Source organism: Lepidochelys olivacea (genome assembly GCF_965140295.1).
Source record: "Lepidochelys olivacea isolate rLepOli2 genome assembly, chromosome: 4".
NCBI lineage: Eukaryota > Metazoa > Chordata > Testudines > Cheloniidae > Lepidochelys > Lepidochelys olivacea.
The window spans coordinates 96,157,401-96,182,389 of record NC_140414.1 but is presented as its reverse complement, the minus strand read 5'-3'; the positions used below and the strand labels follow the sequence as shown (position 1 = coordinate 96,182,389).

Genomic DNA, 24,989 nt, shown 5'->3' with positions numbered 1-24,989 from the left:
ATCTGCCCACAGCCCCCCAGGGGGCCTTGGACCCCTGGTTGAGAACCACTGTTCTAGAGCATGAGAACTGGAAAGTGAAACCGACCAGTCTATAAGAATTATCCAATCTGAGTGAAAAGCAAAAGGTGAACAATAAGCAGAGATAACAAAAAGATAAAACTATTTCAGTGTTAAATAGTCTAAAATGATATAACTAACAATGAGGATTTTTTAAAATGAATTTTATAGACAGTGTACACGTCAGATAATAATATAGTCACAGATAATTTCTAGTTGCTGTATTTCTAGTTGATGAAGTCTCCTCATTGATGTATGGTGACAAATTATTTTGACAAGGAATGTATAATTCATTAAAGTACAGAAGATAAACCAATTATGTGCAGTGTGTTACAAATGATTATATTCTTTAAAATAAATTGGCCTAGACGATTATAATGATCTTTTCTTTTGTGATTTCTCAGTTGAATTTATAAATATATAAATACACACACACACAAGGCAAGTGGCAGGAAATCCACAGAAATGATATCTATCTATTTTAGTTTCATAGATTCATAGCACCTGCCCAGAATAGCCAATAAAACTCTTAGGTTCCCAGGTGCATGCCCTAACCACTGAGCCATTGGTTATTGAGGAAGGCTGGTCGTGGTTCCTCTTTCTCTCTGATTTTGACCAGAAATTCCATCCTGGACCTCATAGACTCGTAAATATTAAGGTCAGAAGGGACCACTATGATCATCTAGTCTGACCTCCTGCACAATGCAGGCCACAGAATCTCACCCACCCACTCCTGCGAAAAACCTCACACCTATATCTGTGCTATTGAAGTCCTCAAATCATGGTTTAAAGACTTCAAGGCACAGAGAATCCTCCAGCAAGTGACCCGTGCCCCATGCTACGGAGGAAGGCGAAAAACCTCCAGGGCCTCTTCCAATCTGCCCTGGAGGAAAATTCCTTCCTGACCACAAATATGGTGATCAGCTGAACCCTGAGCATATGGGCAAGATTCACCAGCCAGATACCCAGGAAAGAATTCTCTGTAGTAACTCAGATCCCACCCCATCTAACATCCCATCACAGGCCATTGGGCCTATTTACCATGAATATTTAAAGATCAATTAGTTACTTATATGGTCCCATTATCACAGTATCTGAACACCTTATAGTCTTAATATATTTCTCCTCCCAACACCTCTGAGTGGTAGGGAAGTGCTACTACCCCCATTTTACAAATGGGGAACTGAGTCACAGAGAAACTAACTGACTTGCTTAGGGTCCCACAGGAAGTCTGTAGCAGAGGAGGACACTGAACCCAGGTGCCCTGAATTCTGGGCTAATGCCCTTACCACTGGCATTTGTGTAGTTATCAAGCAGACAGTGAGAAGTGGGACAAATGAAGTGGTGTACAGGATACAGCTGGCTCCCTGGACTAACCCCAAAGCTATCCATATGGACAATCTGAGGGGGCAGTGGGAAGCCTTGCTGGGAGGGAGGGGTAGACATGGGCCAGGTTTTGTTATTATCACAAATCTCTGTGACCTGGGCCATCCTCTTCAGCCATCTGCCTCAACTCCCCAAGGTGATGTGGTATAACAATGGCCCAACAAGGCACCACTGCAGAATATTGTAGCATTGGTACAATATCTATATTCACGTACCTGACGAACATTGGCTTGCAGTAAGTTTCCCAGGTGCTCCACTAATTCAGAAAAAGTAGGTCTTTGCTTAGGTTCTCCATGCCAGCAGTCCAGCATCGTCTGATATCTAGTGGGATAAAACCACGACAATATCAGGGCAATGAGGGGGGCATATTCTACCTACACAGATGCTTGCTATTACCATAAAGCATATTTGTAAGTTCCTACATTTCTGGTGTTGTATAGTCTGGTGCTCTCATCCTTGTTCCTTCTTTCAGTCTTCTACAAAACTCCTCATCAATTTTTACACCAGGATATGGCGAAGCTCCTAAAATGATAACCTTTTTTTAAGAAGACACTTAAAATTCTGGGCCTGATTTTCAACCAAATGATTTGTACATGCAATAACTGCTATTATATGAACAAGTCAGGCAATTAGAGATGTTTGCATGTGCAATTACCCAATTTGCATGTAAAGTCAAAACTTTCAAAAAAAATTTCACTGTTTTTTCAACCAGCTCTATCGTTAAAGTTAGAGGTTCAGTAGCAAATAAAAGTGACTTACCTAATGAAAATATCTCCCATAGCAGAATGCCGAAGGACCATACATCACTCTGAATGGTATATACTCTGTCAAAAATGGTTTCTGGTGCCATCCATTTTAGGGGTAATCTGGCCTGAAAGCAGTGTAAAAAAATAATTAAACTTTAGTAAGAGACAGGAAAAAGAGAACACTGTTTCCAAAAACAACATGTTAAAATAGAATAGTTAATTCGAATTAAAGGTCTCCAACATTTATTCTCCAAAACTTACATCTCCTTTCCTGACATAATCTGGGTCTTTGTAGATGTCTCGTGCCAAGCCAAAATCACAGATTTTGACCACGTTATTCTGTGATAAGAGGATATTACGAGCAGCCAGGTCCCTATGAATGCACTGCAAAGGGAAGAAAACAAGTTTATAGGTTGGCTGTTGTTGAACTCTCTGCTCAGAGAGTTGATCTATTTCACATCTGTGCTGACCTCACTCTCAGAGGCCAGATATTTCTTAAATCCTATTAAGAAAAATAAATCCCAACGTCAACAGAGTTACTGATTTTTAAGTGGCTTTTTTGATGATTGTAACTGACCTGAAAACAAAAGTCTTTCTGAGCCAAGTCCAAACACACATCTGTTTAACCAATAAACAGCCATGGCCCTTGAGGTTAGCCAATTAATTATCCCAGGAAACTGATGCAAAACAGGTTAGGATCTGATTACCACAGATTTACTTTGGTTATATTCAAATCCACATTCCCCATCGCATCTATGATACTTCACCCTTTTTAATATACTTGAAATGGTGAAAAATGTCATATGACAGGCCCAATGTTGAGATTATTCTCTGCTGGAAACAATTAAAGATGGAAAAGTACATCTCTCTATCTCTGCCAGTATGATAACCGCCATCATGGCCAATGCACCAGGGACTTCCATAGCTAAACTCACAGGCCTCTCTACAGCTTGACCTACAGGCTCTGGAGCTGGGGTCTGTAACCAACGCTCATGCTCTGTAGATCAGGCACAGAGGGGGACATAACACACACCCTACCTGACCGGTAGGTTACACATGCAGGATTGTTCTTATATATTTTTCAGGCCTTGACAAATGCCCTTCTAAATGACTAAAACAAAGGGACTCTCCAATCTTTCCGTGGGAGACTATTCTACATTCTAACAGATACCACCATTGGTCATATATCCAGATATCCAGCCTAATTTTGCCTTTGCATATTACCTAGTATTCCTTGTTTTTATGCCCTGTGCCACCATTAATAATTCCTCTTTCCTTTTGGTGTTTACAGCCTTCAGAATATTTGCGAATGATCAGCTATTGTTTGGCCCAGTTATACAAAGTTAGGATCAAATCCTGATGGGGCATCTGCTCTGGGATGAAATGCAGGGGAAATGTGGTGTTTCTTTTGTGTTAGCAGGTCAGGCGGAGATCCATCAAGGGGAGATTCACAGTGCCCACAAACATGCATCTCTTAGTCTACAGTGTCTCTGTGCAGTGTCATGAACAAGGGCTTCCATCCTTCCCACTGCCCTACAGAGCAATTTCTTCAGAGCAAAGCCTTTTTATTCTAACGTGGCTCTTCTTATCAGGAATTGGTCCCTCATTCCTTTTAATCTTTCCTCAGATGTCATTCCCTCCAGGCACTTTATCATTCTTTTATGAATCAGAGAACAATGAACCTTATACAAATTGCTAACATTCATGTCAATCAAAGCACCTCATATAGGCTGTTTCATTTTGTCATATTAATGGTTCCGACATTTTTTGGAGCAATCAGAAAATGTTGTGGATGGTTGCCAGTCCAATGACAAACCTATCGCTTCCTTCTATGAACCTGTAGCATCATTTTCTACAATGGTTAACCATATGAAAAATGCCATTTCCCTGAAAAGATTCTTACTTTGCGTGAAGCCAAGAACTCCATCCCCCTGGCCACCTGGAAGCTATAACAGATAAGGTCCTCCATGCTCAGAGGGTTCTTGCAAAGGTCTTCAGAAGCTGCTACAAGGAGCAAGATGACAACAATCAAACATGTTCTCTATTTCAGATTTCACCTACGGATGTTTCTTATTTAAAATACATTGTCAAATCCCGTGACCAGTAGTCAGCACTTTACATTACTGTACGAGAGACCCATGTTCAAATCTCAGGCTTGATTATTTGTTTCCAGAGTTTACAAGAGCTGGGAGAGCTGCAAAAATCAGCTCATGTAGTACCTAGTGAAAGCAAAGTCTTGCAGCAATCCCAGTGGATGAGCTAAGAGTGGAACTGAAGGGAGTTCTCATTCCGCCCCCATTAGGGAAGAAAGTACAAAGGTTTGTGGATCATAGAAAAATTGTTACTTGAAGGAGGGAGACATTTAATCTCACACTCTAGCAAACTGGAGGGGTAAGGTCCATAACCACACCTGCTAATGGTCCAGTCCTTGCTCAGTCATGACATCATTAGGATATTTGCTGAGTAGGAACTGCTATAGAATGATCTGATTATAACTCCAATCCCGCTACTGTATAGTTAGGCTTGGGAGGATCAGTAAACACTGATTTTACCATACACACAAAACCCAAAAAAATCATATTTGTATCAATGATAACAGAAATGTACAGCTAGGCAAAGTAAGCAAATGCTACCTGAGAATTTATTAGGGTTTGATTTAAAGATATTTACTTTGTATGTTTTGACAACTCGTGTTTTAAGGCTTATGCAGCTTAACTTTTTGAATCGCAATGTCATGTCCCATGACTGTGCAAAACTTTTAAAAACTTTTAAAATAAACCCTAATTCCTTTGAAATTATACATCAAATAAAGTTGAATTCTGCCGAGTCTACATATAGTTGAACTGTGGCCTCCCTCCAGATGAGCCTGATCAAAGTGCTGAGCCCTAAGGCAGCCCCTACCAATGACAAATTGCCCAAAACTAAGTGAGCACAAATCCTACCTTCTTCTTCCTCTACGTCACTGAGGGATCTCTCCTCCACAAATCCCGAGCTCGTCGAGCTCTGGCTGCTTGTGATGCTATCTAAGCGTCGCTTCAAGTCCGCTGAGATTTCACCAGCGTAGTTTTCTTTCCCCTGCCTAAATCTGGCATTTTTAGTCTAGAAAGGAAAAATAATCAGAGTGTTTCTGAGGCAGACGTGATATTGTACAGTGTATAAATCAGGGAAGTTACTGAGCATCAGAGGGGGAGAGAAGGCGTGGAGGAGGCACTTAACCTGCTTGTGGCCCCCTCCATGGGGGTGCAGCAGCCCTCCACCTTCCTATGTCAGTCAGCAGCACTTATAAGCAGGTGCTACTACATCCTGTCGCTTGCTGAACTAGCATGTTGTCAGGTGACTTCCCCTTCACTCTGTTACTGGATCCCTCCACTCTACCACTCATGCCACTATTCATTCCTTTGCTTCTTCTCCCACTGCAAAGTCCATCCCACCTCCACAAACCCACCCATCTCATTTACCTGCTTCTGCTCTTATGCCACCAAATGCCTCTGGAGATAGGCCTAACCCCATGCAGACTCCCGCCTCTACAAATCCAGTCTCTCCTGCTTCACTTTTGCTCTATTCTTGCCAAACAACACTGCTTTCCATCCTCACGGATTCCCATCCCCATAATCCCCATTGCTTATCTGGAGTAGCATTGTATATCAATGATGAGGTAGAATGAAAAGAAATAAGAAGCGATGGAATGGATAAGACAGAGTCCGTCTGGGCAAAAATTACATTGAGGAAGAAAACTACTAGAGCCTCCCCTGGGATAGTGCTTGGGGTTTGCTATAGACCGCCGGGATCTCATTTGGATATGGATAGAGCTCTCGTTAATGTTTTTAATTAAGTAAATACTAATGGAAACTGCGTGATCATGGGAGACTTTAACTTCCCAGATATAGACTGGAGGACAAGTGCTAGTAATAATAGGGCTCAGATTTTCCTAGATGCAATAGCTGATGGATTCCTTCATCAAGTGGTTTCTGAACCGAATAGAGGGGATGCCATTTTAGATTTGGTTTTGGTGAGTAGTGAGGACCTCATAGAAGAAATGGTTGTAGGGGACAATCTTGGTTCAAGTGATCATGAGCTAATTCAGTTCAAACTGAATGGAAGGATTAACAAAAATAAATCTGCAACTAGGGGTTTTTGATTTCAAAAGGGCTGACTTTCAAAAATTAAGGAAATTAGTTAGGGAAGTGGATTGGACTGAAGAATGTGTGGATCTAAAGGCAGAGGAGGCCTGGGATTACTTTAAGTCAAAGCTGCAGAAGCTATTGGAAGCCTGCATCCCAAGAAAGGGGAAAAAATTCATAGGCAGGAGTTGTAGACCAAGCTGTATGAGCAAGCATCTCAGAGAGGTGATTAAGAAAAAGCAGAAAGCATACAGGAAGTGGAAGATGGGAGGGATCAGCAAGGAAAGCTATCTTATTGAGGTCAGAACATGCAAGGATAAAGTGAGACAGGCTAAAAGTCAAGTACAGTTGGACCTTGCAAAGGGAATTAAAACCAATAGTAAAAGGTTCTATAACCATATAAATAAGAAGAAAACAAAGAAATAAGAAGTGAGACTGCTAAACACTGAGGATGGAGTGGAGGTCAAGGATAATCTAGGCATGGCCCAATATCTAAACAAATATTTTGCCTCAGTCTTTAATAAGGCTAAAGAGGATCTTAGGGATAATGGTAGCATGACAAATGGGAACGAGGATATGGAGGTAGATATTACCATATCTGAAGTAGAAGCGAAACTCGAACAGCTTAATGGGACTAAAGCGGAGGGCCCAGATAATCTTCATCCAAGAATATTAAAGAAATTGGCACATGAAATTACAAGCCCATTAGCAAGAATTTTTAATGAATCTGTAAACTCAGGGGTTGTACCATATGATTGGAGAATTGCTAACATAGTTTCTATTTTTAAGAAAGGGGAAAAAAGTGATCCAGGTAACTACAGGCCTGTTAGTTTGACACATGTAGTATGCAAGATCTTGGAAAAAATTTTGAAGGAGAAAGTAGTTAAGGACATTGAGGTCACTGGTAAATGGGACAAAATACAACATGGTTTTACAAAAGGTAGATCGTGCCAAACCAACCTGATTTCCTTCTTTTGAGAAAGTAACAGATTTTTTAGACAAAGGAAACGCAGTGGATCTAATTTACCTAGATTTCAGTAAGGCGTTTGATACAGTGCCACATGGGGAATTATTAGTTAAATTGGAAAAGATGGGGATCAATATGAAAATTGAAAGGTGGATAAAGAATTGGTTAACAGGGAGACTACAGCAGGTCCTACTGAAAGGTGAACTGTCAGGCTGGAGGGAGGTTACTAGTGGAGTTCCTCAGGGATCAGGGATCCTCAGTTTTGGGACCAATCTTATTTAATCTTTTTATTACTGACCTCGGCACAAAAAGTGGGAGTGTGCTAATAAAGTTTGCGGATTATACAAAGCTGGGAGGTATTGCAAATTTAGAGAGAGACTGGGATATCATACAGGAAGGTTTGGATGACCTTGTAAACTGGAGTAATAGTAATAGGATGAAATTTAATAGTGAGAAATGTAAGAATTTTAGTTATAAGCTGGGGACGCATCAATTAGAAGTAACTGAGGAGGAGAAGGACCTTGGAGTATTGGTTGATAATAGGATGACTATGAGCCGCCAATGTGATATGGTCGTGAAAAAAGCTAATGCAGTCTTGGGATGCATCAGGCAAGGTATTTCCAGTAGAGATAAGGAGGTTTTAGTACCGTTATACAAGGCACTGGTGAGACCTCACCTGGAATACTGTGTGCAGTTCTGGTCTCCCATGTTTAAGAAGGATGAATTCAAACTGGAACAGGTAAAGAGAAGGGCTACTCGGATGATCCGAGGAATGGAAAACCTGTCTTATGAAAGGAGACTCAAGGAGCTTGGCTTGTTTAGCCTAACCGAAAGAAGGTTGAGGGGAGATATGATTGCTCTCTATAAATATATCAGAGGGATAAATACCGGAGAGGGAGAGGAATTATTTAAGCTCAGTACCAATGTGGACACAAGAACAAATGGATATAAACTGGTCATTGGGAAGTTTAGACTTGAAATTAGATGAAGGTTTCTAACCATCAGAGGAGTGAAGTTTTGGAATAGCCTTCCAAGGGAAACAGTGGGGGCAAAAGACCTATCTGTCTTCAAGATTAAACTCAATAAGTTTATGGAGGAGATGGTGTGATGGGATAACGTGATTTTGGCAATTAATTGATGTTTAAATATTCATGGTAAATAGGCCCAATGGCCTGTGATGGGATGTTAGATGGGGTGGGATCTGAGTTACTACAGAGAATTCTTTCCTGGGTATCTGGCTGGTGAATCTTGCCAATATGTTCAGGGCTTAGCTGATCGCCATATTTGGGGTCGGGAAGGAATTTTCCTCCAGGGCAGATTGGAAGAGACCCTGGAGGTTTTTCACCTTCTTCTGTAGAATGGAGCACTGGTCACTTGCTGGAGGATTCTCTGCTTCTTGAAGTCTTTAAACCATGATTTGAGGACTTCAATAGCTCAGACATAGGTGAGAGGTTTATTGCAGGAGTGGGTGGGTGGGATTCTGTGGCCTGCATTGTGCAGGAGGTCAGACTAGATGATCGTAAGGGTCCCTTCTGACCTTAATATCTATGAATCTATGACATTCAACGTCCTCTTAAAACCCATCCCCTTACTTCATCCTCCTCTGTCCCTGCTCTGTAACCAGACATAACAGATTCCTGTTGATCCCCTTTACCCTGCTAACTCCCAAGAGAGGGAGCAGTAGATTGCACTCACCAATATAAAACAGTAAAACTCTCCTTTCCCTGCCCCCAAGGATACAGGAAAAAAACCCTCAGGAAAGTGATACAGTTAAAGGAGGCTCTCATGTAGGAAGAAAGACATATGACCTGCAAACTGCAGGGCACCTCTCCAGAGTTTCTAATCCCCTTAACACTGGCTCCCTCTGGGGCTCTGGGTAAGTCTCCTAGGCAAAAATGTTCTATGTGGAAAATCTAAAGCTATATATATTCATGTACCCCAGAAGTGGTTCTCAAAGGTGATGAACACCACCAACTCCTTCTGAAAAATCAGGCCACTGACAGAGGGGTCCAGATTTAGACACTGGCCTTCATTTCTCTGCTCCATTTTCCCATCCTTAAAACAGGGATCTCAAAAAGGCGCAGAGAGGATTAGTTAGATCTTTGAAGAAAGCTTTGAAGATGAAACGATAAATTGGCTGGAGAAATTGATTTACGAGGAAAGATTAAAAGCGCTCTATATGGATAGCCTGGCTAAACAATGAACAAGGGGGACATGATAGCAGTTTACAGAAGGGTATAAACACAAGCAGGGAGTGAAGTGATTTAAGGTGGTACAAGCTAGTTTGACTAAGAGTAATGAGCTGAAATTAAGGAAAAAATTGGGCTGATAATCAGGAAAAATTCCCTGGCAGATACAGCAGACTGTAGAATAGTCTGCCAAGAAAAATGGTAGATGCCTCCTCTTTGCACATTTAAAGCTTAGAATAAGAAACTAACTATATTGTATGGGCATGGGGATTAACTAGACAACCTGTAATGCCTTTTCTATATTGAACTTCTCTGGTAAATGCTAAAGATTATCATAATTAATATTAATACAAAGATACATCCCCAATAATCCTCAAGCTTTCCACTTAGAATATAAAAAGAGTTTTAAAAATAAAGTTTCATCACTCCTTAGCCTCTATTTTTAATTTTGACGATGACAGCAGACTGTACCTTGTATGGCACAAATTCATTTCTCTTGCTCCTTAAGTAAGTTGACAAGTTTCCAAACTTGCAGTATTCCACAATCACCATAAGTGGGCCTGCATAAAACATAAACCAATTAATTAGAAAGCTATTTATTTCCCAGTTCAGCCCAGCTAAAAATATGTATTCTTCTAAAAATCATTCCACCATCTTTCCAAATACTTTTAAAGAAAATATCCACAATATAGACAGCAAAACTCTGTTCAAAGAAGGAAAGTGACACTTTTTCTGATTAACATGTGGGATGGGGGAAATAACATTTCACGCCAAATTTTTCAAAAAGCAGAGGCCTCATTTTGCATGTGAAAATGTGTATGAATTGTGTGCTTATATTTACACGTGCAAGCAGCTATGACAATACATGCAAATTGGCTCACTGTGCATGCAAATATCCATATACACTGATACTTGCATGCACAGTCATGCAATTAACCACCCAATTGCAGTAAACTACTTTCATGTACTCATAACTGTTCATGCATGTTTGTGCATGGAGCTGAGTCTCCATGTTTTAAAATATTTGGTCCTTAAAGCCCAATTTGCAAACACACACAGGTACCTTAATGAGCTGCCCAAATGTTGTACGCCGATGCTCAGATTGGGTTACTTGGACATTTGACATTTGGAAATGCTGATCTAAAATCCAACTATTGAATATAGGCTTCTTATTTTGGCATCTACAAGTAATAATTGGCCGCTATGTCTACCTTTAGAAAGATTTATGGGATTCTTCTTCTTCCCAGTAATGTACTATAGTTATGGAACTGCGTGAAGGAAATTCTTAGCCTAACTGTATTAATATTAAAATTACGACTGAGTCAGCTTCTTTGGCAAGTTATTACAAAGTTGCTTGTTCTAAATATCTTCCAAACTAGTGAACGATGCTGGCCTTGTTACACCAAAACTGTTACAATTGTAAGTAAAATAGATTTAACCATCCAAATTAGGATCCAGACTCGTAATCACCTTTTATCCCCGAGCTGAGAAGAGTGGTACAATTTGTGGTTTTGCTTTAGCCCAATAGAGACATAGGGGCTACCTGTGGCATTTTTGGATCTAGATTCTGATCCCAAACCAACAAATGTGTTTGCTTTCAGAATTCTGTTTCTGGCCTCTCTCTAATTATAAACTATGTTTACTCCTCCTTTGGACAACTACATAGCATTTGAGTTTTTCGTGTGAGGAATATGAATGGTCCACACCATAAAGAAAAATAATATTGTATCTGCACGTAGCATGCCTTTTATCCAAGGATCGAAAAGGCTTTGCTAATAATATGCAAGCATTATTACCCCATTTTACAGATGGGGGAGCTGAACTGAGGTACAAAAGGTAAAGTGACTTCCCCAAGGTGACACAGCACATCAACGACAGAGCTGACAGATTGAACTCCAGCCTTTCCATCCCCTGATCTAACCACTGGATCATGCTGACTCTTATAATGAACAGCCCTGGAATAACTATACTGGAAAATCAGGGTCTTGCTAATGATGGAAACTCAATTCTCCACTAATCAGAAATGGTCTTACTGAATTTGAGATAGTGCCCCCAACCACAGAAGAGACATCCTATACCCAGAGAGCACTGAGGACTCTCAGTCGGTCACTCACCTCCTGGCTTTGTGCAGGCACCAAGTAAATTGACAACATTTAGATGATGACCAATATGAATGAGGATTTTGAGCTCTGACATAAGTGCTCGGTGTTCACTGTGTGTAGCACCCTCTGTAAGGATAAAAATTATACAACTGATCAGCATAACAGAAATAAAGGGTTTTCCCTTTGCTAGCCACATCCATTAGTATTTTGGCATATTGAGTAAATGGTCTTGTAGGTTAACCTAGGCTATGGTTCTCATGTGAGGGTCAAAACATACATTCCTCGTAACTATGCTCTGGCCCTCGTGAGCTGTAGAGTTACAGGTTGGTTTTGCTTTATTTTGGAACAGTTCCCGAATGCTGCCAAAAGGTAACAGGGTGACCAGACAACAAGTGTGAAAAATCGGGATGAGGGTGGAGAGTAATAGGAGCCTATATAAGGAAAAGACCCAAAAATCGGGACTGTCCCTAAAAAATCGGGACATCTGGTCACCCTAAAAGGTAAAATGTCAGACTGGAGAGACAATCAGTGTATTACTGCATGGAATCTTCTTTGCTCTATGCAACATTTTAAGCAGAGTCTGTTGAGTTTTCAGTTACCAGAGGTATAACCATTACCCCATTGGTGTCTGAGTGCCAGGGACTACCACTTGTCCTGTGGCACTAGGTTGGCCCGTGAAAGGGAGGAGGCGGGGCAGGGTAGGGGGCTGCACAGCCTCTCACCCAATCAAAGAGAACAGCCACTGGATGATTTGCCAGCATTTTGAACATGCAGAGGAGGCAGCAGCAGCCAATATATTAGTGGGAGGGGCACAGAGCAGCATTCGGCAGATTTGGTGAACGCCAGGAACTTATGTAGGTGGGTGGGGGGGGTCCTCTCTTAATTTGCTGGGGGACCTATCTCATTAATGTTATGTCCTTATACCAGGAGACTTGACAGCATGGCACATAAACAATTAGCTTTATTCGCAGTGCCTGTATTGTGTGACTACTCACGCAGCACTGACAAAACTCCCAAAGTCCTCTCCCATTATTCACTGGTCTCAGTGTGAAACCTGGAATGGCTTCTCTGGGTTCCAGAGTCCTGGGAAGGAGGAATGATTCTGGGAGCTCAGCTTTGTATTTAATGTCAAAACATCCACATCACTGACAATAATATTGAAGAGCTCTTTAAAATCAGCCAAGGAGTAAGCTAGCTGAATAGTTTCTCCGCCCCAGATAACAGCTAAGTCATTGTTTAGGGTTTGAAAGAAAGCTCACACTGTAGGTACAGTATGGAGGTAAACACTGCAGAAATCACACTTGTGTAGGATTACTTGTAGGAGCACATTTAACTTCTGCACCTGAGTAGATCTATAAAGTGATAGTAAAGAAGCTCTAACGAGCAACCTCCTTACAGTTAGACATAAGTTACATTATTCTCACAGCAATTGTTAACTAAACCCTCCTAGGACATGATGTCTTTTTAGGATGCTTTTAGTCTTCATTTTTACCTTTCAGCATTTTTACTGCAACAGTTTTGCAGGTAGCAGTTTTGTCAATTCCAAATGCATCTGCTTCTATGACTTGGCCAAATGCTCCACGCCCAAGGGGTTTACCTGGTAATGAGAAGATGAACAGATTTAGACTTATTGTCAAAGCAGTGGACAAAAGCTAGGCCAATCATTAACCAAATCAACCCCCATGTTGGAAATGATGGTTTGGCACACGGTGGGCTGCGCCTATATAGGTGTGAAAGTGGGGTCAGGAAACACAATAACTAGACCAAGCTAGCTTTTCCTTCAGGATGCGGTTAGGAGAAGCCATGGTCCAGCCATCTCCTGCACTGGCCCAAAGGACTGAGCCATCACAAAGGGAACACCCACTGCATCCTATCAGAGTGTGATGTAGTTCCAGGGGCAATTCTGTGTGTGCCAGCCAGAATTCCTCCGCAGGCTCCCTGTGCAGTGTATTCTTTCCTCAGCCCCCATCCAAAATAGTGAAAGCACACCTAGCTTTAGCCTGTCTCTGGGAAACTCCCACTTGCTGGCATCATAGGGGAGACGTTCACACTGCTCATCCATAGGGACTTCATCAGGATCCATGATGATTGACAAGTAGCCAGTCTTTAGTTCCCCTCCACTGGCCTGGAAAACAATATCAGTTCTAGTCACAAAAATGGTACGTGCTGGCTGGAATGAGGCAGTCACATGTACTAACTTCTCCCTCCTCTGGGTTTTAAAATTTCACAGAAATGCAAGTCCGTAGTTTCCTCCAACTACATCATTATGAATATGAACACAGATCCTTGCACTTTTAATAATCAAAAGCAGTTCAAGCATTTTTTCCTCCGAATGCCTGGTCAATTAAAACCAAATTTCTGCGCCCTCAATTCCAGGCAGGAATGTTATGGTACTGAGAGAAATAATGCGCCTGTTGGTTTAAGAACAATGGAAAGGAACAACACAAAAGAGCCGTAGTCAGTTTTCATTTGTCATGCAAGACCAATGCTGGTGGGACAGTAAAAGAATGGTTTCGTTACCCGTTTAACGGTCCGGAGAATGATTACAAGAAGCAACCAGAAGAACATGGCAATCACTGCAGTCCCAACCAGGATAATGAGCTCCAGGTTCATTTTCTCTTCGGCGCCTGGGGAGAAACAAATGAACGATAGCTGAAAGCATTGATAGCTGAAAGCTTATTGGTTTAGGTCATCAGTTAAAGGACTGCATAGAGTTCCTTGTTCCAAAGGTTCATTTTAAAAGTGCCACATGTAGCAAGCCAACTAAGGCAACGCTTGTTTCTTATAGGTTGGAATATTGGGCCAAGTTCCACACTGAATTACACATTGTGAAACCCCACTCAAGACAATGAGGAATGGAATTTTGCATGAGATAGGTCAGCACAGGATTTGATGCATTGTTTTCTCATAAGCTTTCTGATTCCTACAAATTAGTGCACAATGAAATGGCAGCAAGGATTAGTCAGACTCTTATGGCCAAATTTTGCCCTTAGTTACACCCTTGCATGGTTGAAGACAGCCTTGTTTTGGTGAGGCTGAATGTGCATAATCGAGGGAAGCGTTTGGCCCTTAGCAATTAAGAAATAAAAGGTGAAATCTTAGATTTTAAAGGAAATTGCTATTTTTGAAAACACAAAAGCTAGATGAATGTTGAGCACCCAAAAATGAATAAGTTTTTCTCATGCACAGAAAAAAGTGATTATGCTATGTAGGAAATAAGATGTTGCAAGAATGATCCTCTGTATTATGAAACAACATCTCTATCATTTCTTTAACTTCTTAAACTGGGATATGAAAATATGGACTGTTTGCCATTCTTGTGGTCCTGAGACAATATATCCATGAATCAGAATCCTTATTCCAGGTTTAAGCATGGTACCACTTGAACATTTGATAACAAGCATCAGAGGAATTACTTTCTGTCCCACCCCCATTTCTCAAAGTGTGTTCCTGTACATTTCAGCCCTGGCATCATATAGGTTCTCCCACACAATAGCACACTGGGGTTTTTCCATTATGTTGCCCATGATGAGCTGCATCATGACTTTCTTCACATGAAACAATGTCATAAATGTGTTTCCAGTTTTCACAGACTTGCCTGATCATACCCTGAACAATCACATTTATTGGACCAGCTGAGAGCAAGTATTTACATTAGGGTTATTTACAGATAATTTGCACCCAACAAAAATATGTTGCCCAAGTAGATCAACTCCATAACCTAATGAGAACTCAAAAACAACAGGCGATAACTTTCACTAGCTCAGGATAACAGAGTGGCTGATCGCCCTGATTTATGAGACAGAGATTCCTGAAGTATTTAGTGACTATTTTCTTAAACATATAAAGGTAACATACTAATAACTAAAGCAAGGAGCTCCTGATCAATGCTTTTAATTGGCAGCGTCCTTACTGTTGGTGGAAGGCAAAGAGCAGTTTGGTTTTGTCGCAAAATAGTTTGACCACTTGTTAGGGTTTAATTTTCACACCATGTAGTCAGATTTGGCCTGATGGTAATGGAACAAACACTAACTGCCAGAGTGTAGTGCTTACCATGAGAAGTAGCTTCAATCTAGGCACTAAGCCCAACAGTTAGGCCCTGATTCAGCAAAGAACTCACATGCATGCTTACGTTTTAAGCACATTTTAGTCCATACCTATTTGGCAAAGCATGTAAACATGTACGTAACTTTAAGCATATGGTTATGTCCCGTTGACTTCATTGCAACTTATGTAAATGCCTAAAGGTAAGCACATGATTAAGGGCTTTGCTGAGCCAAAGATTATGAACCAGGGTTCTAGACTGGGGAGGAGAGAAACAGTGGTTCTCTCCCAAGCTCCCTCCACATGCTTGCCTCATGGGTGTTTTCAGCCCTAATGGTTGCATAGATGAGTTTGAAAACATGACCCAAGTGTAACCGCTACAATGAGTCTGCAGACAACCTCTGGTAGAGGGAGGAACAGCAGCCACTAGAGTCAGGGAGGAAGCTGCCTGGCCACATACCCACCATCAAAGTAGTGAATGCTGGATGGATGTGAAACTTGGATGGCCTCTGAACTCTATACATTGAAATCCCATTGGTGAGGCTTGGAGGCCCTCAAAGCTATTCTCTTTCCTTTTGGCCTTTTATCTCCACAGGACAGGTAGGGGGAGGTAGAGTGACCAGATAGTAAGTGTGAAAAATCGGGATGGGAGTAAAATATGGCACCTATATAAGAAAAAGCCCCAAATATCGGGACTGTCCCTATAAAATCGGGACATCTGGTCACCCATGAGGGAGGGGATGTGAGAGGGTACCAGCAAGTGCCATCCACTCATGCCACCAAAATGGGACACCATTCACTGGAGATTGTGCGTGATCCTTCCTCCTTTCCTCCCCTTTCTTAGATGTCTTGACAGCAGTGATTGTTGAGCATTGTTATCAGCATTGTTAAGTATCCTCATTAATACCCACTGAGGTGTGCCAGGCTCTCTGCAGACTCAGATGCAGGTATTATTGTATTGATTTGCACTCACTCTATGTTTTCAGGTTTTTTTCTGCCACCATAATGGCCAGCTGTGATTTCATAATGAAAGGTGTGATTCTGGAGACCAAGATATCTGCCTCAAAAACCAAAATCACTGGGTTGCCAGCGTGGTGTGCCCTCACCCACTTCGAGCTTGATTAGGAGCCTTATCAATAAATAAATCTGATCCACTTTGGCATAAGGAAACTTTCAGCAAAAGCACTGCTAGTACGTTTTCAAAACTGTGACCAAGACATGATGCATAGGCTTCCTTTTTAGCAGTTATCATTTCAAGCACAAATAAATAAGAGAAGCAAATCTGTACTGACCTTCTACTGCAAAGAAAGTTACAGCTTTTTTGCATCCGAGGACATTGCAGGCAAGGCAAGTGTAGAGACCTCCATCTTCTTTCCTTACCCTGCGTATGGTTAGAGTTCTGTTCCCATCTTTCAAAACAATACCTGAAAAAAGGATTTTTTCTTAATACTGCTATTTGCGTTGGCTTTGGCTGTTGTTAAGAATTCAATAGTTGCAATTTTTTTTTTTTTTTTGGCGTACACAACCCTCACACAAAGAAAAGGAGGACTTGTGGCACCTTAGAGACTAACAAATTTATTTGAGCATAAGCTTTCGCGAGCTACAGCTCACTTCATCGGATGCTGTAGCTCACGAAAGCTCATGCTCAAATAAATTTGTTAGTCTCTAAGGTGCCACAAGTCCTCCTTTTCTTTTTGTGAATACAGACTGACATGGCTGCTACTCTGAAACCCTCACACAGTGTATAAAATAAACAGGGCCACATTCTGCCCCCACTCCGCACTTGAACTCTGCATTAAAATCAATGGGGAGTCCTTTGTAAAACACACGACAGGTGAAATAAGTCATACTGAAGGAGCAGTTCCTCACCTGAGTCTTCAACAAGGGTTTCATTGCTTTTAAACCATGTGATGTGTGGAGGAGGAATTCCATTTGCTGGGCATGATACTTCTATGGTTTCACCAAGGTTTGCTGTTTGATTCTCAAGGCTCTCTACCAATGTGGGGGCCACAGGCTCTGTTTGCATGAAAATAAAGTTATTGAGAGTTTCCAAGTACAATCATTTTTGTGATGCCTTAGCACTCGCTGCTACTTTACAAGTTTGAGTCACTAATGTAGTCCCATGGCCTTACTGTAGTGGCACCAATCATGGTGTTCATGGAGAGATCGTATTTAATCTTCCCTGATACACAAGACAAGGACAATAACTAAGAAAACATTATAAGGAGAAGTCCTTTGTCTTTTACATGAGTCTGGTCTCCATCTACAAGAAGGGTGATATTGATGGTGCTTGAGGCTCAGATTCAGGAAAGCATCTGTATTCAGGACTGCCCATAAGCATGTGTTTAAGTACTTTCCTGTATCAAGGCCTAAGTTGCCAAGCCAGGACTGCAAGACCTCTATGCATCCAAAGCCAGCCACCGGCATTGTTTTTGCTGAAATGCCGCCTCGCTTTTATAACAATTTTAAAGCATGACCACAGTTGCAAACCCAAAGGTTCAGTCACACCTTAAGTCACAAGTATAAACAGATCATAGATGTCGGTGTTTTGCAAGGCAAAACCACACAGTTATCAATTTGTGCCACTGTTTGTGCGCATCAATAAAGAGACTTCATTTGCTTGCACAGCACAATTCCCTGCTTTTCCATCCTTCCATTGCTGTTCCATAATAACGGAATACTAAGTGTGCCTGGCGAGTTCATCAGCACAGCAGATACCTTCTGCCTGGACTTGACCTCATGCACTTGACACGTTAAAGGCAGTCTCATTATTAGCAACTGCTTAAATCCCTTCTACAAGTGAGCACACCTTTAAATTGGTAACGCACTAGGTCCTACAGCACTTGAGGATTTCTACAACTGCAGTATCTTCGTTTCTGGCTATACACAGCCTGTGCATATAACCATCTACTTTGGTATATGTAAGTGGGTTCATACCTTGAACAGTGAGGTGCTTGACAAGACAGTGTTGCGTTTTAGTCTTTTTGTCCTGGGCTATGCAAACATAATCCCCTCGATCTCGAAGAGAAATGTTACGGAGGATGAGCTCTAAGGTAACATTTTCACCATTGCTATTAGAAACTGTGGCATTCAGCTTCAAAAGGTCATCTGGGTTCTTGCACACAGGCATTGGCAACCCCCCAAGGGGCCTCGGCGAGGTGCGAGGACTCAGTTTATACCAGGTCAGGTTTTCAAAGGTGAATTTGTCCGCAGTGCACTGCAAGGACATGTTATCCTTTTCGGTGGGTTGGTTTCTAGGTTGAAGGTTAATTTCAAGACCCCCTGCAAATTAAAAAAAGCTCATTAAATAATGCATTTGTTATATTTATAAAGTTCTTTTCCTTTATATTGATTAGAAAAAGCCATTTTGAAAATCTGCATTCACAGACTTATTGGGCTTGACTCTCCAGTTCTTTGCACCTTGTTTTACACTCACTTTGCCCAGGCATAAATGACTTCACAAGGCACTAGAGAATCAGGCCCATCATTCACGTTAACAAACAAACAAACAAAAATCACAAACAAGCAAAGTCCAAGGAAGGTCTATGTAATTATTAGAATTATCCTATGCAACCTTGCACTATCCTCAGCATTAACTGTCAATTTTTGTGACTGGATTAAAAATATCATTTAGACCAAGATTTTCAAAAATGAATGCCTAAAGCTAGGCTCTTAAATCCATATTTAGGCACATAAATATGTCGTCTGATTTTCCAAGGTCCTGAGAAGCTAGATGCTCTCATGGAAGTCACCCAATTTTGAAAATTTTGATCTTAGTTTTTATAGAATCATAGAACTGGAAGGGACCTTGAGAGGTCATCTAGTCCAGTCCCCTGAACTCAAGGCAGGACTAAGTATTATCTAGACCACCCCTGACAGGTGTTTGTCCAACCTGCTCTTAAAAATCCCCAATGATGGAGATTCCACAACCTCCCTAGGCAACTTACTCCAGTGCTTAACCATTCTGACAGTTAGGAAGTTTTTCCTAATGTCCAACCTAAACCTCCCTTGCTGCAATTTAAGCCCGTTGCTTCTTGTCTTATCCTCAGGGGTTAAGAAGAACAATTTTTCTCCCTCCTCCCTGTAACAACCTTTTATGTACTTGAAAACTGTTATCATGTCCCCTCTCAGTTGTCTCTTTACCAGACTACACAAACCCAATTTTTTCAATCTTCCCTCATAGGTCATGTTTTCTAGACCTTTAATCATTTTTGTTTCTCTTTTCTGGACTTTCTCCAATTTGACCACATCTTTCCTGAAATGTGACACCTAGAATTGGACACAGTACTCCAGTTGAGGCCTAGTCAGCGTGGAGTAGAGAGGAAGAATTACTTCTTCTGTCTTGCTTACAATACTCCTGCTAATACATCCCAGAATGATGTTCGCTTTTTTTGCAACAGTGTTACACTGTTGACTCATATTTAGCTTGTGATCCACTATGACCTCCAGATCCCTTTCCGCAGCACTCCTTCCTAGGCAGTCATTTCCCATTTTGTATGTGTGCAACTGACTGTATGGATTCTGTTCATTTCATAACACTATTTAATTTTTCTCTTGTTTATAGGTCTTTATAGCTGTAAATGCCTAACCAACATTGCAATCAAAGATCCTGATTTGCATCTCACTTTATACCAGTTTCATGCTACTGTAACTCCATTGACTTTAATGGAACTGCTCACATACTTACAATTATTTGCAGTGTTGTTGTAGCCATATTGGTCCCAGGATATTAGAGAGATGAGTTCGGTGAGGTAATATATTTTATTGGATCAACTTCTGTTGGTGAAAGAGACATGCTTTTGAGCTCTGTGTAAACTCGAAAGCTTGTCTCTCTTACCAACAGAAGTTGAGCCAATAAAAGATATTACCTCACCCACCTTGTCATGCTTAAAGTTAGATATTTATTTCAATGTTGAGTAAGGACCATATTTCGTAGGCATCACAACAGAGATGGGTCATCATGAGGGGTTTGAATCAGACAAATGATGTGTTGAAGCTGGTATCACCAATGAAGCAGGGGGAATGAGACTAATTTAACGCAGCTATGCAATCAACAAGCTATACTTACTGGTAACATGAAAGGAGATAACCCTCTCACCCACTCCAGCTTTGTTAGTAGCCACGCATCTGTATAAAGCTGACACATTTGCTGCTTGAATCACAAGGGTGCTTACGGTCTACAAGAGAACAAACCAAGCAATTTCATACCACATTAGTGCCAAAGGGCTTAAATGAGTCAAACCATAAAATGGTTAAAATAAAATACATGGGTGCATTGCCATGTAGCTATCCATACAACTGTACATTCCTTTACAATACAAATCAATGGTGTTTCTGGTACCCAGGTCATACTGGAGGTTTATGTGATATTAAAGTTTTTCCTAATGTCCAACCTAAACCTCCCTTGCTGCAATTTAAGCTCATTGCTTTTTGTCCAATCCTCAGAGGTTAAGGAGAACAATTTCCCCCCCCCCCTTTTAACAACCATCTATATGTAGATTTCTATATATGTATTTTTAAACTGTGTTATACTAAAATTAGCAATATGTTCCCAGATTTTTCTGCTGCTTAATCTCCAGGCCTTTCTCTGTTACAGTTAAACACAGTTGATATAAAGTTCACAAATACATGAAATGCTGAACAGAACTCTCAAAGCTGGCCATTCCTAACTAAGACAAACGAACATTAGCTCACCTTCATTTTCCCAGCAATAGCAACAAACTGATTTTTAATTCTTTCAATCCGATTTCCGCCCTTTCTGTCTGTGATGTCTTTCCATTTCTTACATGCATAAGGATTGATTCCCAAACCAACTTGACTGAGAGATAGACAGAGAGATACATTTTAGGTAAGGAAAATCTCGACCTTCAAGAGACCATTTTTGTTCAGTTTAGAAAAAATATCAGAGATGGAACAATGGCCATCTTATAAAACTGGGGAATGTTCCTGAAAACTTTTCTATGTAATTGTACTCTACAGCTTTCCAAGACCTTTGTCCTTCATAAAAATAGGAATTCCCAGGCCTAGAGGTAAATAGCCTAATTAATCTGCGTAGGTCAGCCCAATCAGGATATGTGGAGGGAAGCAGCTATTTTGGGAACAAACCTCCAGTCATAAATTGACAATTCAAGTTGATTTCATTCAGAAGAAGACAGAGAGACATAGAAATCACTGGACTCCTTAAAAGAATTTCTTTAGACAGTGGCCCTTGTGTAGGAAGTGACCAGGCACCAAAAGAAGCTAGTGGAAGTCATTTTATAAACAACAGGAAAGCAGAATGCTTTTTTTTTTTTTTTTTTAAAGGAAGTCTGGCCTTGTGCTCAGCCCAGATAAGGGAAGCTGCATGTATCTTGGTCAGGAGCTCTCTCTATCATTGGCTACCATCAATCAGTGTAGTTCCTTTGAGATACGCTTTTACATAGATAACAAGCAGCATCGTATTCAGCAGCTGATTGGTGTAAGAAAAAACACAAAGAACTGCAAGTCGGGTAAGCAGCAAATTTCCTGTGTGTTGTATTGTGTTTTTGTACTTGCTGCTGCCCAACAAGGTTTGACTGATGGGGCCCACAGACTTGTTTGGAATCCAGCAAGGAGGCAAGATACCAGCCAAAAAAGCATCAAACACAAGAAACAACAGTGGTAGAGTTTCACCAGTGGGTAGCCCTGGCCTGTAGAATTCACTCCGTGCAACAGACCACCAGACCCCAAGTCTGGCAGTCTCTACATCTAGCTCATTTTGACTATTTTTGACAACCTGAGGGCAGTTTGGGCCTATTTGCTGTAATAAGTAGAAGCTTGACTTAAATGGAAGGAAAATGGGAATTTTGTCTGCAAACACTGTCCAGCAACAACAGTTACTGAGTGTGGTTCTCAAGTGCCTGACACCTCATTTAGTCATTTACACCTGACAAAAATCAGGGTAAAAAATGCCACTCATTCGCCAGTCTGGTTGAGCTGCATCAGTGCAAGGAAAGGTGGCTTTACACCTCATCTGTGGCTTGCCAATCCCAGAGATGTTAGAGCAGAAGTTACCCATGTCCAGCTGCCAATGGCCCAAAGGGGCTGTTTCAGTGCAGCGGGAGCAGGGGAGATAATCAAAGCACTGAAATGGCTCCAGCCATTCTTCCTTTCCCTTGATCACACCATCTATGCAGGGCTGCAAGAGGGGTGATATAAAGCCACTAACCTGACTCGACACCACCCAGGGAGTCCCCTTACATTGAGGAATCTCCAAGTTAAATTGGATTTATAACCCTTTTGCACTATCAAAGTGCTAACCGACGGGTTGGCTGCTTAGTGTTTGATTTTGTGCATTTTTATTTTTTGGAAAGAGCCTATACCACTTTAAAAAAATCTGAATAGTTACAGAAATGAAGTGGTGCAGATTAACTGGCAAATCATGTTTTACTTACTTAGGGCGGAAAGTACACTGTTCCTCTAACTGCCAGTACCACTGGATATTGACTGGGGCCGGAATAGCGTAGACTGTGCAGGTTAGGACTTGAGTAGTCGCATACTTGTAGGAATCAACAGGAGCCAACAAAGCATTCTCCCCAATCTGAGGTGGAACTGTAGGAAAAACCAGCATGTTACATGCACAGACCATGATAAAGGAGCGACAGTCTTTGCCTTGTGCCATTGTCTCTTGTTAACAAGAACACAGTTTGTTCTGAAACGTACAAAGTCTCTTTCACAGGGGCTTCTCTCTCACCATGACTCCCATATGCCTTCCAGGGTCTGAGCCTGTGTGATTCTGAGAGCCTCCCGCACGGTGCTGAGGGCCCACAACTCCCACTGACCTCAGCAGGGAGCAAAAGAATCAAGGAAGAAGTGCACCAGAGTAGCTTCAATACAAACCGAATGTTAAGCAATCCTTCCGTTGCTTACTTACAGCTACCCCTTACAAATTACCCTTCAGACAGCCCTTCCCTTCCATCACCACCCCAGCCAAGAAATTTATATTACTTCCAGCATTAGGTGTCTGGCCTCCATTTCCCACTGTGCCCCCATCTCAACCCCACTGTACTTAGAAGAGCTGCTCTTTTGAAGACCTACTATTTTGGAAGCATCTAGACAAGTATGTTTCCTGCGGAGCAGTGTGGAGGAGGGGTGCCGGGGAGAGGGGAATGGTGGTGGGGGGCAGGAAGGGGAGGCCAGAACAGAGCTGACAGTAGCAGGAAGGATGGGCGAGGCAGATGAGGATGATGGGGAAGACTCATGATACAAAAGCAGCAGGAGAGAGCACAGAGGACAGGAAAAGAGCAAGACACAGAGGCAAAGAAAGAATACACAGAAAATAAAAAACAAAAATCCTTTTATCCAATAACAAGGAAAACCTGAAACCTCCTGAATTGTAAAATACAGCATGAGGATCCAGCTGGAGACAGATTCAGTGAATCATAGAATATCAGGGTTGGAAGGCACCTCAGGAGGTCATCTAGTCCAACCCACTGCTCAAAGCAGGACCAATCCCCAATTTTTGCCCCAGATCCCTAAATGGCCCCCTCGAGGATTGAGCTCTCAACCCTGGGTTTAGCAGGCCAATGCTCAAATCACTGAGCTATCCCTATCCTGTTGAAGCAACATCTGGGCAAGGTTTGAGGTGGAACTTCTTTTCTGCATGCCCTTACTTGGTGGTTTTGTATCACCTCCTTAGTATTTTTTTGCCAATTTAAATCTGGATAGTACACAGATCAAGGGAAACATAGGGCTCTAAGAGACAGGACACCTAACAGCTCTTTCTGTCAGGGAATTTTAATTCAGGAAGGGTTAGTACTCTATACACACACATATACACCAAAAAAGGAAAAGGCACTGTTTATACCTCACTTACCATTCACAACCAGGTCAAATGTGTGTCTCTGTTGCTCCTTGTTAATGGGGTTTGTAAGTACAATGGTATAATTCCCAGCATCCTTTTCACTTGCCTCAGTAATTGTTAATGTGTAACCAAGTTTAATGGTATGATTTGTGCTGATGGCTTTTCCATTTTTATACCTAAAGAAAATACATGGTAACTTGAATACTTCAGCGAGTCAGCTTGACATATAATGCCACAATCTGTTTTAAAGGCATCATATTCTGACTCTTACCATTTTGCTTCTGGTGGAGGATAGCCTGTAAATCTCACAGGGATTTTGACTTGGTCTCCTACCCTTGTCTCCACCACAGACCCCATTCTGTCCAAAAGGATAAAAGGTTTTTCTGCAAGAAATTAATTGATGGGCTTGAAACAACACATTTCCTTTCCATATTGCCAGAAATGTAAACTGTCTCCCATTTGGTTTAGTGTTTAATTGGAGATGAAAGACAGCAGATGTAAATGACAAAGTGGTCCATGTACCAGCAAAAAGAAAAGGAGTACTTGTGGCACCTTA

The 24,989-nt window shown here is 41.5% G+C and overlaps 1 protein-coding gene across 2 annotated transcripts in view; it reads right to left on the bottom strand.

The window, feature by feature from the left end:
* The window catches only part of KDR (kinase insert domain receptor), a 41,977-nt gene that overhangs the window by 5,368 nt on the left and 11,620 nt on the right, over positions 1 to 24,989 (bottom strand). Inside the window, exons 8-26 of one of the 2 annotated variants that reach the window (XM_084627454.1) lie at positions 24,705 to 24,816; positions 24,446 to 24,609; positions 23,025 to 23,181; positions 21,307 to 21,430; positions 20,681 to 20,789; positions 18,550 to 18,894; positions 17,482 to 17,628; positions 16,905 to 17,036; positions 14,089 to 14,195; positions 13,558 to 13,693; positions 13,061 to 13,165; positions 11,581 to 11,694; positions 9,938 to 10,026; positions 5,132 to 5,288; positions 4,093 to 4,190; positions 2,451 to 2,573; positions 2,203 to 2,314; positions 1,866 to 1,965; positions 1,659 to 1,764 (exon numbers count right to left, since the gene is read on the bottom strand). In XM_084627454.1, coding sequence (XP_084483580.1) covers positions 1,659 to 1,764; positions 1,866 to 1,965; positions 2,203 to 2,314; positions 2,451 to 2,573; positions 4,093 to 4,190; positions 5,132 to 5,288; positions 9,938 to 10,026; positions 11,581 to 11,694; positions 13,061 to 13,165; positions 13,558 to 13,693; positions 14,089 to 14,195; positions 16,905 to 17,036; positions 17,482 to 17,628; positions 18,550 to 18,894; positions 20,681 to 20,789; positions 21,307 to 21,430; positions 23,025 to 23,181; positions 24,446 to 24,609; positions 24,705 to 24,816 — 2,537 coding nt within the window. Of the gene's footprint in view, positions 1 to 1,658; positions 1,765 to 1,865; positions 1,966 to 2,202; positions 2,315 to 2,450; positions 2,574 to 4,092; positions 4,194 to 5,131; positions 5,289 to 9,937; positions 10,027 to 11,580; positions 11,695 to 13,060; positions 13,166 to 13,557; positions 13,694 to 14,088; positions 14,196 to 16,904; positions 17,037 to 17,481; positions 17,629 to 18,549; positions 18,895 to 20,680; positions 20,790 to 21,306; positions 21,431 to 23,024; positions 23,182 to 24,445; positions 24,610 to 24,704; positions 24,817 to 24,989 lie in introns of both variants that reach the window. The other variant, XM_084627453.1, reaches the window with a different exon arrangement.